The sequence below is a fragment of the Amblyraja radiata genome, chromosome 9, assembly GCF_010909765.2.
Source record: "Amblyraja radiata isolate CabotCenter1 chromosome 9, sAmbRad1.1.pri, whole genome shotgun sequence".
In the NCBI taxonomy this organism is placed as follows: Eukaryota; Metazoa; Chordata; class Chondrichthyes; order Rajiformes; family Rajidae; genus Amblyraja; species Amblyraja radiata.
In genome coordinates this window covers 49250488-49269379 of record NC_045964.1, presented here as the reverse complement: position 1 = coordinate 49269379, position 18892 = coordinate 49250488, and the positions used below count along the sequence as shown (strand labels likewise).

General features: G+C 42.5%; 1 protein-coding gene across 2 annotated transcripts in view; it reads right to left on the bottom strand.

The window, feature by feature from the left end:
* Positions 1 to 18892, bottom strand: part of mdga2 (MAM domain containing glycosylphosphatidylinositol anchor 2) — a 1081316-nt gene that overhangs the window by 15795 nt on the left and 1046629 nt on the right. For both annotated transcript variants that reach the window (XM_033027338.1, XM_033027337.1), the window contains one exon: positions 9949 to 10079. In XM_033027338.1, coding sequence (XP_032883229.1) covers positions 9949 to 10079 — 131 coding nt within the window. The remainder of the gene's footprint in view (positions 1 to 9948; positions 10080 to 18892) is intronic.

Below are 18892 nucleotides of genomic sequence, written 5' to 3'. Positions count from 1 at the left end.
TTCAGGGCAGCAGGGAACTATAAAGCTGGTGAGCCTTAATCTGTGGTGGGGAAGTTATTGGAATGGATTTTGAGATCGGGATTTATTTGCATTTGGGAAGGAATGGATTGAATATTGATAGTCAACATGGCTTATGTGTCAGAAATCATCTCACAAGTTTGAATTTCTCAAAGAGGTGACAAGAGAATTGATGAGGGCAGGCTTTAATAAGGCCTCTGATAAGTTGCTGATCTGGAAGGTTTTAACATATGGGATATACTGCAAACTAGCCAATTGGATACAAAATTGGTTTGGTGGGCAGAAGCAAAGGGTGATAGTGCAGGGTTATTTTTCAGACTGGAGGCCTGCGATAAGTGGTGTGCTGCAGGAATTGGTGCTGGGTCCCCTGTTTGCCATGTATTATTTTACAGTTATAAATAACATTGGTCAGGCTGCACTAGGAGTATTATGTGCAGTTCTGATTGCCACATTACAGGAAAGATATGATTAAGCTAGAGAGGCTGCAGAAACGATTCACATGTATGTTGCTTGGATCAGGGGGCTTGAGTTATCAGAGAGATTGGATAGATAGGGTCTGTCCTTTCCTGGAGCAAAGAAGGCTGAGAGGTAACATGATATAAGTATATAACATTCTGAGATGCATTGATAAGATACATAACCAGGGTCAGTTTTCTATAAAGGGGTGATTAGAGGATGTAGGTTTAAGGTGAGATGGAAGAGATTTAGAGGACCCGAGGAGTAAATCTTTCACACAAAAAGTAATTGGTAGTTGTAATGAGCTGCCAGAGGAGGTGTTGGGGAAGAAATATTAACAACATTTAAGAGTCATCTTGATAGGTGGTTGAATGAGCAAAGCGTAGAAGAATATGGAACTTATGCAGACTAAGACACAGTGGGCTGAGAGGGTTGATTCGATGCTGCACAACATGATGACTATAACATAATGTTCTAAAGAGCAGGTTAGAGGAAACTGTTTAAAAATAAAATCAAATGCCTACTTAAGAATTTCACATTCAGTGGATGATCATCTAAACCTACAAACCAGCTTCACTCTCCTTGCTTCCAACACCTTAAACCTTTCTTTTGCTGGAAGGATGATCCCGTAATCCTGTGCTCCCAGTGAAATGTTTCCCGTACACGATGCAAGCTTCTTAAATAACAATATAGCATTATTGATACTGGCCACCTGCTTGCCCCTGCTGGAAGTGGACACAGGGGAACCACATTTTATTTATCTTTGGGCACGCAATAGTAGTAATGAAGAAAGGCACATTTTCCCTCCTGCTAACACCAAACCTTCCCAAACATTTAATGTCTAATATATGATTAATTTTATCCTGTTTAAAGTGCCCAGATATTCCATTTTTGTGGAACATCTAATATCAAAACACATTGATTCTTCTATTTGAAGTACTGCTAACCTTATTAGACTTGAATATCAGAATGCATGGAAGTAGACTCACAGCCACTGTTGTGTAACGTTAAATTGCCCAAAGCAATTTAGAATCCTGAAGACCTCTCATCGACCAGGAATACATTTGAACACTGTTCCAGAATTCATTTACCAAGTAGAAGCATTTCTTTTAATAAACCTGCCCTGTTGTGCCACTCGAATTCAATTTGAACCTGTCCAATTCACTCATTCCTTTTCAGTCTGTACTGACTGATACATTTTCATTGGAATCAGTGCTGAGGCTGCATTGGGAAGAATAGCCTGCATTTTTTATACAGCCTTTCCCTTCCTCTAAAAGATCTTTTCAACCAATGAGTTCAGAATTTTAGTTATGGCTTTCAAGCAACATTTTTGGGCAATTAATATTGCATGTCCAACAAATAGAAAAACAATTAACCAGATCACCCTAGCCACAAGGAACTGCAGATGCTGGTTTACAAAAAAAATAGATACAAAGTGCTGGAGTAACTCAGCAGGTCAGGCAGCATCACTGGGGAACATGGATAGATGATGTTTCAGGACAGGACCTTTCTTAATGTCCTGTTAATCCAGTTAAGCTTTTTTATTGCCAATAATTAAAGACTAAATGTCCTCAAGAAAAATATCTTGCTCTTTGAATATCATGACCATGGCATGATTTAACTTCTCATCCAAAAGATAGAAGCACCCAGCTGCACAACATTCCTTCAGCACCCACCGAAATATTAACATGGATGACATGCTCAATTCTCCAGTCAGCATGAAATTCTTGGTCTGCAAACTTTGCTACAAATGAAATAGCTTTTTGAATCTTGTGATAATTATAATAATGAATTTTCCATTGACATTCACTAATGCTTGGTGGAATGCCACAAATCTTGACCACTGGCCATTTTTAGAAACTAATTAAAAAGCAACATGATATTGTCTGAGCATGTGATTCCTTTCAATACATCTACCCTTCTTTACTCACCCCCCTCTCTAAATAGGACAGAGGTTATCAACCGTAACCAACTGGGGAAAATGAGCTAGAATTGGCCGTAAAGCCCCTCAAACCAGCTCAATACGGTAAGATTGGCAGGTGAAGGTGTGACGCACTAACCACGTAGAATTGTGGAATTCAGTCACAAAGAAGCTCATTGTGAAGAGCTCTAAGCAGTTTATGACCCCATCTGCCCAGCTTTCCTACTTCAGTGCAAGTGCCATTTCCAGTGACATTTCTGCATAATACATATACAGGTACTGTGAACATATCACAATCCACAAAATATCCTTTAAAGTACTGAGGGAGAATTATTTGATGTTTGTGCATGATTCTATAGCTGCACCTCAGATTATTAAATAGGTTGAGCTATGGAAATCACTTTCCATCACATTTTAAGCCTTCCAAAGATCTCAATGGCAGATACATTTTCTAAAGATCAATTTTTAATTTCAAACAGGAAAATTATTCAATATTTTAAAGAATGAAACAGAGCCAGGTAGTCAATGTGAGAACAAAGGCCAAACCACTAGCTGCACATCTTCTGCCTGTACCAACAGATCAGCTTAGCAAAAGGAGACTGGGGCATGGTCCACTTCCAGGCTATAGTGTAAGCTTTGGTATCTCTGGTGGTTTTCCATGGTGATTGCACATTACTTGACAACATTTTATATTGGCAGCTACGGACGTAATTCTCCCAGTTATCAGTGGAAGTGATTAATTTTTCCAGAATTTACTTAACATTGTCTCTGTATTGGAGGTTTGTCATACCGTCATACAGCATGCAAACAGGCCCTTCAGCCCAACGTCCATGACGACCAAGATGCCCCATCAATGCAAGTCCCACTTACCCACGTTTGGCCCATATCCTTCTAAACCTTTCCTATTCAGATACCTGTCCTTTCTCTGCACTGTCTGTGGTTCTCAAAATGGCCACTGAGCACGTTTATCAGGTATGGTATGCTTTGACACAAGGTACTGCACATGCTGATTTACAACAACAAAAAATGCTGGAGTAACTCAGCGAATCTGAAGAAGGGGTCTGACCCAAAACCTCCCTTATCCATGTCTTCCAGAGATGCTGCCTGGCCCATTGTATTACTCCAACATTTTGTGCTTATTCTTGCAGTATGCTTCAAGTGTCGATGTGTCCTAGAATTATCTGAGCATCTAGTGTTATCTACAAGGTCAGCCTAATTGAGGATTTCATTGTTGGTAATCCATTATTCCCAGGTGATTCCAAGTGAAGAATTCTTTGGAGACTTCAAGGAGGGAAACTGATTAATTTCCACACCTACTTGGAACATAGCTAATTCCTGATGGATTAATACCATTATTTTCAGAATAACAACTTGCTGTTCCAGTCAGTTTGCCCACTGTGATTGAGTTTTGTGGTAATATTCACACTGAGGTTTTCATCAAGGCTGTGAGATGGTAAGAAGCTAAGGTAACAAAAGTAATTTCATTGCCCAAATATTTGTTCAGAACATAGATTTTGGGTTCATAACATAGATATTGATATCCACGTAACTTGGCCCATGCAACAGATAACTTGTTCACCATGATCTTCAGTTCATCAGCATTATCCTGAATGGTGAGTTGGTGACAGGTCTTTTGCTCTGACACAGTCTGATTCCCATGAGGTACCGAAGACAACCTTCCAGAATAAGTATGAAACATTATCTAAGTTCAGAATTAATACTCATAAAAACAAAGGCTGCAGTTTGACTCCTGCTGGGTTTGACAAATTTCCATTCTTCTTAAGTTTCTCACAAATCTGTTAAGGGTTTTTTGAAGAGGTAACCAAGAGGATTGATGAGGGCAAGTCACTAGATGCCTATACAGACTTTGGCAAGGCTTTTGATAAGGTCCCACATTGTACGGTAGTCTGGAAAGTTACCCACAGTGGTAGAGTTGCTGCCTTACAGCGCCAGAGAACCGTGTTTGATCTTGACTATGGGTGCAGTCTGTACGGAGTCTGTATGTTCTCCCTGTGACCGCATGGGTTTTCTCTGGGTGCCCCGGTTTTCTCTCACACTCAAAAGTCGTACAGGTTTGTAGGTCAATTGGCTTCGGTAAAAATTGTAAATTGTCCCTAGTGTGTAGGACAGTGCTAGTGTACAGGGGTGATCGCTGGTCGGCATGGATTTGGTAGGCCAAAGTATCTGTTTACATGCTGTATCTCTAAAAGTATATGGAAGGAGCTGCTAGAGAATGTGGTTGAGACAGATACAATAACAACACTTAAAAGACATTTAAACAGGTACATGGATAGGAAAGGTTTGGAAGGATATGATCCAAACACAAGCAAATGGGTCTAGCTTAGCTGGATATCTTAGTCGGCATGGATAAGTTTGGGCCAAAGGCCCTGTTTCCATGCTATATTGTTCCATGACTCAGTACCATTCAAATTGACCTGTCTATGATTTAATGACCTCATGTCCAAAACCTTCATGCTCTGCATTTACTCAGTTTCTTTAATGTAAGCAACTCGTGTTGCAGATCATAATTCTACTTTACCTTAAAAAATGAACTTAAAATTGGTACCATCTACATCATATAATAAAGCAACGTTGAAGAGAATGTATTGCTAACCACAGTCTGCTGACTTATTTCACTTAAAAACACTAATGTCTTTGTCCTACTGCAGGGCACAACATTGACCTTTTCAATCTTTCTACAGCCCTTCACTGCCTACCAAGGTGGTTCAGTTCCCAATCTGCCTTTCTGTGTTTACATCTTTTTATGCAATACATAACCCATGTCAGATTTTAATCAAAACTGAAAACCTTGCATCCCAGGGAGGTATTCTTCAACCTACAGTATTCTGCAATATCCCCAATTGCAACCAAATGGAAGAATTCATTGCAGCTGACATGAAACTGATCAGTTGCTAGAATGTCAAGGTATCAATTGTTTCCCCTGAAGCTGAGGTTTCAGTCACAAAGCCAAAAACCCAGTATATTTTTTTGTATGCAATATTAAGCGTCATCCTGCGAACTCAATTTTGCTTTTAAAGACTTTGATTGAAATAAAATTAACTACTACGAGAAATATTACACATGTCTTAACTCTTATTCTGCCTCTGAATGCTAATGCAACCACAATTAGGAAGATTGGTGATCACAAACTTTCCATCTGTAGTTACAAACTTTCCCTGGCAACCTGCTATGTTTAATTACAACATTGCACTTAAAAAGCCAAGGTTAACACCAATGTCAGCTCTCCATCATGAACGCAACATCAAATTTTGTTCCTTTCTTTCTCTTATAAGGAGAATTAAAAAGGCCAATCTGCCTTCCTGTGTTTGCATCTGTGGGGGCTCCTTACAATTTAAAAAGTCATTCAAAGAAAACAATTTATAAAATTGCAGATTCTGTGAAAGCGTTTCTGAAAGTCTGTGAGATCAAGACAAAAAAGTCAAGAACTTTTGTTCAAGTAACACATCTCACAACCAATTAAAGACATGGGGGGACCACCGTGAGGGGACGGAGAACAATGGACAATGGGGAGGGAGGAAGAACCAAGTACAATGTGGACCCGACGTGGGGGAACCACTGTGGGGTGGGGAGGGAGGGAGGGGGGTGGTGGGGGTGTGGGGAGAACAAAGGAGGAGCCGGCATACTTTGTAACTTTGCGCTGTAGGTGGCCGCTATTTGCATACATTGGGTATGCAAGCAAATAATTTCACTGTGCCTTGTCACATGTGACAATAAAGTATTCCACTTAGTATTCAAATTAGTAACCCTTGTAGAGAAAGGAAATATAGCAGCCACTTTGTCAATCACATGAATGCAGAAACAGCGCAAGGATGAAGATTCGACAACATACTCATGATAGTTGGGAGAACAGAAAAAACAGCCTACTGTTCTTCATAGAGGCATGGGACCTTCTAGATTTGCCCTGAGGACTTGTTTTAAAAATTCTTCCTTAAATATTCTTCCTTCTGACAAGGCAGCATTTATTCACTGCTCTGTTAAACTGCCAGCTTTGATTGTCATCTCAAGTCTCCAGTGTGAAAATTGAACGTATAGTCCATGGAATTGTCCAATTGTTTAACCCTTTACAGTCATATCACATATACAGGCGCATAAATGCCAGTCAAAATAATCTCTTCATGTGTTGGTTGTCTGTATGGAGTTTACATGTTCTACCTGTGACTGCAATGGTTTCCTCCGGGTACTTCAGTTTCCGCCCACATCCCAAAGACATACAGGTTTGTAGGTTAATTAGCTTCTGTAAACTGCCCCTAGTTTTAGGACACGCAACCTGGATAATATGGAACTAATGTGAATGCGCGATCAATGGTCTGTGTAGACTCGGTGGGCCAAAGGGTCTGTTTCCAGGCTGTATCTCTAAACATAAATAAACATTGTTTTTCCCCCCAAAGAATCAAATACTAGCGGGTAGAGCTTTAAGATGAGAGGGGAAAGGTTTATTGAGGATGTGCAGGGCAAGTATTTTTACACAAAGAGTGCTGGGTGCCTGGAATGTACTGTGTGTGGGGAGGGAGGGCAGTGATTGAGGTAGATACAACAGATATTAGAGAGACTTTTGAGTAGGCATAAGGACATGCAGGATATGGAGGGATATTTGGTATATAGATTGTGTGCAGGCAGATAAGAGTTGGGCTTGTTTAACACAGATATTGTAGGCAAAAGGGCCTGTTTTGTACAGTTCTATGTTCTATTGTTTGGAGAATGCAAGATGTAAGTGCAATGCAGTTCCTTGTTGCATATTTCTGCAATGTTATATGTGGTCTTTATGAGTTTGAGTGCTATTGTTGTCTAGCATCTAAACCATACTTCTGTTGAAAAAATGTTAATTGTATTAAAGGAATAATTCATGAAGATTAGTAGATCACCCTTTAGTATAGAAGCATGCATCAGTTATTGAGAGTAATGGCTTTGCTAAATTGTGTTGCTATTGGGAGGTGTCTGTCTTTGGCTTGGGGTGAAATAGACCTGCAATGTGGCACAGTTTAAGTGGGCACTGAGGAAGGGAGTTGACATAGGAATGGGGCTGTGATAAGTTGGAGGGGTTTGGAGTTTAGTGACAGTTTAGTGGAAGAGCAACGGATGAAGTAGGCAACATGGGTGGGGATGGCCTCCTTTGCTTTATAGTAAGGCGCTCTGCCAAATGTCTAATGGCTAATGCTTGATAGTTTAATCATTTTTCCCAAGTTACATTTCCATTTCCAGGGCAGCAGATTGTGTTGCATTAAACATAAGGCCACTAATGCAAATATGGTTTTCTTGAATTTTAATCCAATTTTGTGCAATTACTCATTTGATAACGATTATTTCATTATATTACTTTTCCATCTTTGTAGACGTGTGCACGTGCCTTAGTGGGCTCCAGTAATGTAATTGGCTATTCTTTGCATGAGTTTAAAGAGTAAAAGTGGTTATGTGGGTAATCAAATTCTATCTTTACTACTAATTAATGAGGCCCTGTTTCGAAACATACTGGACCAGAGTCTTGCCAATGGCTAATTTTATTGTCCTTTCTTAGCCCAGGATACACGGTAATGTCATAAACTACAACTGCTCAAATAGAGACTCACAAATCAGTGCAAAATAGAATTATTTTGCATTACCAGAACATTACAAGTACACAATGTGCTAATAATGCATTACATGTACACAATGTGCTAATAATGAAGGATTATCTTAAACTGTGTGGTCAGTGATTGATGCCACAGGTAAGTTAAGAAAATATTGTGACAGGAGGGAGCAAAAACACTCTCATTCATGATTGAAATTCAATTACTCTGCCACAGGTCCCAAACGATTACATGGTAAATGCTGTTTATTGCTTTGTCCTTGAAACTATATAAAAACAATGTGCTTTTGAATGACTCCCAAAAAACCCATTGCATTGCATAGTTTATTAATTAAGTGCCTCAGGTTTGAAGCATGCACAATGCCTTGGTGTGATGCAAGGGGTGCTGGAGGTCACTACTGAATGTTGTTTTAGCAGATTTAGTCAAACCCCAGTGGACCGCTAGTCAAGAACACACAATGGTTTAATTTTGTAATCTAGGCTTTAAAATACCCGAGTTTCTCATGAGAATGAAAGCCACCTTTAACAAAAGAATATAATCTTCTCAGGAAACAAATGATGGTGCCAAGCCAAAGTGAAGTTAAGGTGCCAATTACTATCATGGAATTGCACTGCAGTGCAAAACATTTTATTCTCAAACACATTTTAACCGCACTCTATTCAAAGGAACAAAATTACTTCTCTATCTGGAATTCTTTACAGCGTATTCATTTCAGGAGTTGAGCAGATTCTAGGATTGAGTGCGCACAGGCCTGCCAACACCAGCTCACGCTACAAGGGGTCAGACCTTCCTTGAAACTAGATCTACAAGCAAGTAAGTGGTAGACCAAGATCTTAAGGGATCAAGTGATGAGGACGTTAACCCTCGCTCAACTCATAGGGTGGGGAACTCATGTTACCAAACCCAAGCTCCCATGGAGTTTAACTGAGCTCCATTTCAGAACACGAGTACCACAATGATTTTCCCTGCAGAGCTTAAACTTGTGAAAAGCAGAGGTAATGGCCTACTCCTGCACCTATTTTCTATGTTTCTATTCAGAACTACCAAAGAAGAGCAATACTGGATGCCACGTTGTTTTCGGAACAAGAGCAGGTGAGTGGTCTGCTGGGCTCTGCAGGAACAACAGGCTTCCCACTGTCACAGGCCTCATTTCAACCTTTAACCTTCACTCAAAGCACCAGCCATCCCTTCAGTCAAAAGAGCCTCCAGCCGATGACATAGGGGAAGCCCAGAGCTTTAGCCTTGCAAACTCTGAGAAGCACAATAATAACATCAGACATCCTATTGCACCTCCAAACGGATACCAACCAATTGTTCAAACGCCTTCCAATACATTGTTCGTAACTTTCACCTACTGGATTGCCGCTGATAACTTACCCCAGTCATTTTGTAGGATTTGATACAGAAGGGCATCAGAAGGGCATTTCAATAATTACATTATGCAGTCGGATGTTATTGTCCAAGAGCTTAATTAAGGGCCAATAACATTTACTAATCAAACCTGAAAAGTGATTTTCAATGTTCACCAAAACATGCGTAATATTGTGAATTCGATTTTTTTCTTTGTGTCATAGTCATGCAACACGGAAACGGGCCCTTCAGCCCATCTCATTCATACTGACCAATTCTCTGCCACAGAAGGCAGTGGAGGCCAATTAATTGGATGTTTTCAAGAGAGAGTTAGATTTAGCTCTTAGGGCTATGGGAATCAAGGGATATGGGGAGAAAGCCGGAATGGGTTACTGATTTTGGATGATCAGTTATGATCATATTGAATGGCGGTGCTGGCTTGAAGGGCCAAATGGCCTATTCCTGCACCTATTTTCTATGTTTCTATGCCCATCCAAGCTAATCGCATTCGCACACGAACTAAGTCATAGATTTCAATACACAATCAAAATGGCTGGTATTTAACCTACAAATGGCAATCTTTGCCACAACGTATTATAGTAATTTTTATTTTCCCACCTGAAAAGTTCCACTTGGATTGATGTTGATACTTGCATGAACCCACTGATCCCCTTGGTTGCCGGACATACTCCAGATTAGATTTTCGGTTATGGTCGATCCTTTGAATCGTAGGAAAAGTTTCAAAGTACCTAGAAAGCAACAGCACAAAGAAGAATTGATGTAGAGCAGACTTCTTATAGGTCCTGATCCAAGAGTTTCTTCAAGTGGAACAGTTGCAACAGACTGGTAGAATACTCTTAATTATTTATTCTCAAAACTTAAGTGCAGATGCACGGCCAAGAGTATAACAAGAGCATAGAAGGTAGACTGTAATTCTCAGCACCACCCATGACCTTATTATGGAACTTGTACAAGATCAAACCTATTCAGTCTGATTTAAGGCACATCCAATTAGATACACAGACTTGTAGAAGTTTGCAAACAAATTGAAAACAAATTGGTTTCAGGCAAATTCATCACAAACTTACAAAACCAAAATACTGCAGATGCTCCGAATCTGAAGTAAAAAGACAAAATGCTGGAAATGCTCAGCAGATCAGGCAGCATCTGTGGAGAGAGAAACAGAGATAACGTTTCAGGTTGATGACCTTTCACAAGAATGAATTCATCAGCCTGAAAAATTAATTCTATTTCTCTTACAATGTTACCTCACCCACTGAGGTAACGTTACTAACATTTCTGGCATTTCACCTTTTTATTTATTAAAAACCTATGGAAGTGTAAAAAAATATATAGGACAGCTAGAAAGTGAAATAGCTATTGGCAACTCATGTTGGCTTGGTGTCATCATACTGGTACGAGAACTATAGCATGCTTCATGATTTCCGTTAGAGAATAATGTTCCAATTAGTAGGTTAACAAAATGACTTTACAGAAATTGTGTTACTTTCCTTGCATAAGTCATTTCAGGTACAGATTTGCTGACTGATATTTTCAATCAGATATGATAAGTGGAAGTAAATAAGGAAGGAGCGCTGCATTATTGAATAAGGAAGCTATCTCTGCAGTCATGATGGATGACCTAGAAGGCTCTCCTATGAGGCCATATGGATAGATCACAGAAATAATAAAGGATGCATACTTTGCTGGGTGTATATTGCCAGCTTCCCTTCAATTAGTGGGAGATATGACAGAAATATTCAGTGAAATATATGGACTAACAGGCAACAGTAAAATATTGTACTGTCTTAAGAGCATTGAGCTCTAGGTTGTTGCAACAGCACCAGGACGCCAGCTGTGACACTTCCTGTCTGTAGGCAGATTCCTCCCCATCCTAGATCAGTCCAATCAGGGTTGTGTCGTCCGCAAACTTGAGAAGCTTGACAGAGGTGTCTGTGGAGGTGCAGTCGTTGGTGTAGAGAGAGTAGAGGAGAGAGTACGCAGCCTTGTGGTGCTCCTATGCTGAGCGTTTGCGTGTCCAAGATGTGCTTTCCCAGCCTCACATGCTGCTTCCTGTCTGTCAGGAAGCTGGTGATCCACCGACAGAGGGGTTCAGGCACAGTCAACTCGGAGAGTTTGGAGTGTAGTAGCTCTGGCACAATGGTGTTGAATGCAGAGCTAAAATCAACAAACAGGATCCTCGCCTAAGTCCCCTGGCGGTCCAGGTGCTGTAGGATGAAGTGCAGGCCCAGGTTGACGGCATCATCCACAGCACTGTTACGCTGATGACACCCAGATTTTCCTTGGCACTAAATCCCCCCACAACCCCCCCCTCTCCCATATCAACTCCTGTTTGTCAGCTATAAAAACCTGGATGCAACATAATTTCCTCAAACTCAACAGCGATAAGACAGAATTCCTCCTCATAGGCTCCAAAGCCACACTCAGCAAAATCAATAACCCCACTCTCACCATCGACGGCACCACTGTCTCCCCATCTCCCCAGGCCCGCAACCTTGGCGTGATCTTTGATTCCACCCTCTCCCTTGAGCCTCACATCCGCCATGTCATTAAAACCTCCTTCTTTCATCTCCGCAACATCGCCAAACTCAGACCCTCTCTCACACCGCCTGCTGCTGAAAGACTCATCCATGCCTTCATCTCCTCCCGACTGGACTATTGCAACTCACTTCTCCTTGGCATCAGCTCCACCTACATCAACCGACTCCAACTGGTCCAGAACGCAGCCGCCCGACTCATCACCCACACCAAATCCTGGCATCACATCACTCCAGTCCTCAAAAAACTTCACTGGCTTCCCATCTCCCACCGGATCACCTACAAAATCCTGGTCCTCACCTACAAAGCCCTCCACCATCTGGCCCCCCCATATCTCACAGACCTCCTCTCTCCCTACCAACCCTCACGGTCCCTCAGATCCACATCAGCCGGTCTCCTCTCCATCCACAAGTCCAACCTCCGCAGTTTTGGGGACAGAGCCTTCTCCAGGGCAGCTCCCAGGCTCTGGAACTCCCTCCCCCAACTGATCCGCATTTCCGTGTCCCTCACCATCTTCCAGTCCCGCCTCAAGACCCATCTCTTCACCTCTGCCTATCCTTAGCCCCACGTCTCCGTCCCTTTTCATCTGTGCATTAATTGCCTCATACTGTGTTTTGTATTGAATTCTGTCTTTACTTTGTGTACTAGTCATGTCTCTACTATTTATTTCATTCCCCTTACATGTTTTTCCTCTACATGCTCAATTTTTGTAAGGTGTCCTTGAGACTCTTGAAAGGCGCCCATAAATAAAATGTATTATTATTATTAGATCTATTGGCTAGATTTGCAAACTGCAGAGGGTCCAGCAGGGATTTTTGTGATATTTTTCGACTTGGCCAGCACAAGCCTTTTGAGTGTCTTCATGACTACAGAGGTCAGTGCGACAGGCCTGTAGTCATTAAGACAAGTAATCCTTGCCTTTTTGGATGTGATGTTGTGCAGCCCAGAAGCTGTGGGCGATTGGGTGTGAAGTGGTGATTGGAGGGGGGTGGGTGTAGAAGGGCCCAGTCTTTGCAGAATGAGGCCAGGCTGTGAGTGGGTGTGAAGTGTTGGTTGAGGTGGGAAATGGTCCAGTCTTTTCATAAAAACTGACTGCAAAAGTTTTATAGATATGTGAAAAGAAAGAGATTAGTTAAAACAAATGTAGGTCCCTTGCAGTCAGAAACAGGTGAGTTGATCATGGGGAACAAGGATATGGCGGACCAATTGAATAACTACTTTGGTTCCGTCTTCACTAAGGAAGACATAAATAATCTGCCGGAAATAGCAGGGGACCGCGGGTCAAAGGAGTTGGAGGGATTGAGTGAAATCCAGGCTAGCCGGGAAGTGGTGTTGGGTAAATTGAATGGATTAAAGGCCGATAAATCCCCAGGGCCAGATAGGCTGCATCCCAGAGTACTTAAGGAAGTAGCTCCAGAAATAGTGGATGCATTAGTAATAATCTATCAAAACTCTTTAGATTCTGGAGTTGTTCCTGAGGATTGGCGGGCAGCAAACGTAACCCCACTTTTTAAGAAGGGAGGGAGAGAGAAAACGGGGAATTACAGACCAGTTAGTCTAACATCGGTAGTGGGGAAACTGCTAGAGTCAGTTATTAAAGATGGGATAGCAGCACATTTGGAAAGTGGTGAAATCATTGGACAAAGTCAGCATGGATTTACAAAAGGTAAATCATGTCTGACGAATCTTATAGAATTTTTCGAGGATGTAACTAGTAGCGTGGATAGGGGAGAACCAGTGGATGTGGTGTATCTGGACTTCCAGAAGGCTTTCGACAAGGTCCCACATAAGAGATTAGTATACAAACTTAAAGCACACGGCATTGGGGGTTCAGTATTGATGTGGATAGAGAACTGGCTGGCAAACAGGAAGCAAAGAGTAGGCAGTAAACGGGTCCTTTTCACAATGGCATGGCAGTGACTAGTGGGGTACCGCAAGGCTCAGTGCTGGGACCCCAGCTATTTACAATATATATTAATGATCTGGATGAGGGAAATGAAGGCAATATCTCCAAGTTTGCGGATGACACTAAGCTGGGGGGCAGTGTTAGCTGTGAGGAGGATGCTAGGAGACTGCAAGGTGACTTGGATAGGCTGGGTGAGTGGGCAAATGTTTGGCAGATGCAGTATAATGTGGATAAATGTGAGGTTATCCATTTTGGTGGCAAAAACAGGAAAGCAGACTATTATCTAAATGGTGGCCGACTAGGAAAAGGGGAGATGCAGCGAGACCTGGGTGTCATGGTACACCAGTCATTGAAAGTAGTCATGGAGGTGCAGCAGGCAGTGAAGAAAGCGAATGGTATGTTAGCTTTCATAGCAAAAGGATTTGAGTATAGGAGCAGGGAGGTTCTACTGCAGTTGTTTAGGGTCTTGGTGAGACCACACCTGGAGTATTGCGTACAGTTTTGGTCTCCAAATCTGAGGAAGGACATTATTGCCATAGAGGGAGTGCAGAGAAGGTTCACCAGACTGATTCCAGGGATGTCAGGACTGCCTTATGAAGAAAGACTGGATAGACTTGGTTTATACTCTCTAGAATTTAGGAGATTGAGAGGGGATCTTATAGAAACTTATAAAATTCTTAAGGGGTTGGACAGGCTAGATGCAGGAAGATTGCTTGGGGAAGTCCAGGACAAGGGGTCACAGCTTAAGGATAAGGGGGAAATCCTTTAAAACCGAGATGAGAAGAACTTTTTTCACACAGAGAGTGGTGAATCTCTGGAACTCTCTGCCACAGAGGGTAGTCGAGGCCAGTTCATTGGCTATATTTAAGAGGGAGTTAGATGTGGCCCTTGTGGCTAAGGGGATCAGAGGGTATGGAGAGAAGGCAGGTACGGGATACTGAGTTGGATGATCAGCCATGATCATATTGAATGGCGGTGCAGGCTCGAAGGGCCGAATGGCCTACTCCTGCACCTAATTTCTATGTTTCTATGTTTCATACTGGAGACTTGCCTTATGTAGGTGTGAAGTGGTGAATGGGAAGGAGAGGGTGCAGGGTTTATTCTTTGTAGACTGGGGTCTGGCTGTGTTGATTGGGGATGGGGGGGAGGGGTTGCCAGGGTTATGTTTCTGATTTTCAAATCTGCAGTAAAACTCATTCAGGTCGTTGGTCAGCTGACGATTGTCCAAAGAGCGGGGGGCTTTCCTCTTGTAGCTGGTAATTTCTTGCATGCCTTTCCAAACTGAAGAAGAGTCACTAGCTGAGTACTTGCTCCTCAACTTCTCAGAGTACCTTTCCTTGGCAGCTCTAATTCCTCTTCTCAGCTTGTACTTGGCCTGCCTGTAGAGCTCTGCATCCCCGCTCCTGTAGACCTCCTCTTTAGACCGTCGGAGCTGTCTGAGTTCTGCAGTGAACCAGGGCTTGATGTTGAACCATGTCTGGGTCTTAGTTGGAATGCAACTGTCCTTGCAAAAGCTGACATATGATGACACAGTGTCCGTATACTCATCGAGGCTTGTGATTGCTTCCCTGAACACATTCCAATCCGTGCAGTCAAAGCAGGATTGTAGGTTCTCAATGCCCTCGCTTGTCCACCTTTTCGTTGTTCTGACCACAGGCTTAGCAGCTTTTAGCTTCTGCCTGTAGGTCGGAATAAGGTGAACTAGACAATGATCAGAGACCCAGACCCGCCCGGGGAACAGAGCGATATGCGTTCTTGATTGCAGTATAACAGTGGTCAAGTGTTCTCTCCCCTCTGGTGGGGCAGGTAACATGAAGTCTGTATTTTAGAAGGTCACGGCTGAGGTTAGCTTTGTTAAAGTCCCCCAAAACAATGACCATGGAGTCTGGGAAGTCACTCTCTACCCTCATTACTTGGTCAGCGAGTTGCATTTGCGCCTCACGTACGCAGGCTTGGGGGGATTGTAAACTACAGCGAGAATAAAGGAGTTAAATTTCCTCGGAGAGTAGAAGGGTTTGCAGTTCATAAAGAGGGATTCTAGGTTGGGAGAGCAGAAATGTGACAATACCATGATGTCGTTGCACCAGTCCTGGTTGGTATAGAAGCATATTCCACCGCCTCTTGATTTCCCCGCTGCCTCCACTTTGCGATCCGCTCTGTGAAGTTGGAAGCCAGCCAGTTGCAGCGCGCTGTCCGAGGTCAACTCGCAAAGCCAGGTCTCGGTGAAACACAGGGCAGCAGCTCGAGAGAAGTCCTTGTTTGTCCGATGCAGGAGTTGCAGTTCGTCCACTTTGTTCTTGAGAGAACGTACGTTTGCCAGGAATATGCTCGGGAGTGGTGTACGTGATCCTCGTCGCCGGAGTCGGGTGAGTGCTCCAGAGCGCTTCCCACGGGTCCTCCTCCATCTCAAGACCTTGAACGCAGCCACAGCCCCGCTGACGAGTATGTCCAAATAATCCAGCGAGTGAGAGAAATCCGGAACGATGTTTGGAAGTACCGTATGTCCGATATTTATGAGTACCTCAATCGTGAAAGTAATCTTTGTAGGATTTTCACAGACGACACAAACGAACAAACACGTACAAAACCACAAGGTTCTGATCTTTGCTCAACCAAACTGAATACAAATCATTGTCATTGTTCTGAGAGGCCAAGCACAAGTGTGTAGACTGTTGATTTTATTTCAATTTGGTGTTACTTCTGAAATCATTGACCTTAAACCATGCACATAAGGTCTCGAAGCCTGCTGTCAGCATGGCTATTGTGAACAAGGTCTTAGTGGAAGAGATGATCAGTCCCATTCAGCCTGGACAAAGGGTTTTTTGTGAAGCAGAAGATTATACCACTCCTAGCAATTTCTAGAAGTCAGCTTTGCCATTCAAGTGCTGCCAAAGTTCATGTTCGATCACGATTGTTATTGGGTCAGAGACGATACTCCTGCATCCTAACTTCTTCTTGAACAAATGAACCCCTGGTGTGAGAGGAACTCATCCAATCATTGGAAAGTTTAGTCAACGAACAAAACTTGATTTAAAAAAATTCTGGAAACCATTATGAATGAATAGTAAATGTTTATAGAGCCAAAGAATCATTCAACAAAGGAACAGGCCCTTTGGCCCAACTCGTCCATGGCGTCCAAGATTCCTCATCTAAGCATACCTCATTTGCCCATAACTTTCTAAACATTTCCTATTTTTGTTAGAAAAAGTAACCCTTCAGGACCTATTAATTCCTGCTTCTCTCAATTTATACCCATGCCCTTTTGTTCTTGATGCTCTTATCCTGTGGAAAAGACTAGGTGCATTCACCCTCTCAATTCTCTTCATGATTTTATACACCTCTACAAGGTCATCCATCAACCTCCTGTGCTCCCAGGTATAAAGTCCTAGCCTTTCCTACCTCTCCCTTTAGTCAGGCCCTCGAGTCCTGGCAACATCCTTGTAAATCTTCTGTCACTGTTTCCAGCTTAATGACATCCTTCCTATAGCAATGGGACCTAAACTGAACACAATACTCCAGAAGGGTATTGTGATGAAGGGTCTCGACCCGAAACGTCGCCTATTTCCTTCGCTCTATGTTGTCTACATCACCCGCTGAGTTTCTCCAGCATTTTTGTCTACCTTCGATTTTCCAGCATCTGATTCAGATTCAGATTCAACTTTAATTGTCATTGTCCGTGTACAGTACAGAGACAACGAAATGCATTAGACAACGAAATGCATCATCTGCAGTTCCTTCTTAAACAATACTCCAAATATAGCCACACCAACATCTTGTACAAAATTATAACATCATGTTCCATCTTCTATACTTACAGTAATTCCCAAACTGATGAAGGCTTGTGTGTTAAAAGCCTTCTTCCTCAACCTATCTACCAGTCATGACATTTTAAATGAAGTATGTAGAACTGTGTACCTGTACTCCTATATCCCTTGGCTCTCCAAAACTTCCCTGGGCTCTACTGTTCACTGTGAACCAGAAATAGTGGATGCATTAGTGATAATTTTTCAAAACTCTTTAGATTCTGGAGTAGTTCCTGAGGATTGGAGGGTAGCTAATGTAACCCCACTTTTTAAAAAGGGAGGGAGAGAGAAAACGGGGAATTACAGACCAGTTAGTCTAACGTTGGTAGTGGGGAAACTGCTAGAATCAGTTATTAAAGATGGGATAGCAGCACATTTGGAAAGTGGTGAAATCATTGGACAAAGTCAGCATGGAATTATGAAAGGTAAATCATGTCTGACAAATCTTATAGAATTTTTCGAGGATGTAACTAGTAGAGTGGATAAGGGAGAACCAGTTATATCTGGACTTTCAGAAGGCTTTCGACAAGGTCCCACATAAGAGATTAGTATACAAATTTAAAGCACACGGTATTGGGGGTTCAGTATTGATGTGGATAGAGAACTGGCTGGCAGACAGGTAGCAAAGAGTAGGAGTAAATGGGTCCTATTCACAATGGCAGGCAGTGACTAATGGGGTACCGCTAGGCTCAGTGCTGGGACCCCAGCTATTTACGATATATATTAATGATTTGGACGAGGGAATTGAATGCAACATCTCCAAATTTGCAGATGACACAAAGCTGGGGGGCAGTGTTAGCTGTGTGGAGGATGCTAGGAGGCTGCAAGGTGACTTGGATAGGCTGGGTGAGTGGGCAAACGCATGGCAGATGCAGTATAATGTGGATAAATGTGAGGTTATCCACTTTGGTGGCAAAAACAGGAAAGTAGACTATTATCTGAATGGTGGCCGATTAGGAAAGGGGGAGATGCAACGAGACCTGGGTATCATGGTACACCAGTCATTAAAAGTAGGCATGCAGGTGCAGCAGGCAGTGAAGAAGGCGAATGGTATGTTAGCATTCATAGCAAAAGGATTTGAGTATAGAGCAGAGAGGTTCTACTGCAGTTGTACAGGGTCTTGGTGAGACCACACCTGGAGTATTGCGTACAGTTTTGGTCTCCTAGTATGAGGAAGGACATTCTTGCCATAGAGGGAGTACAGAGAAGGTTCACCAGACTGATTCCTGGGATGTCAGGACTTTCATATGAAGAAAGACTGGATAGACTCGGTTTGTACTCGCTAGAATTTAGA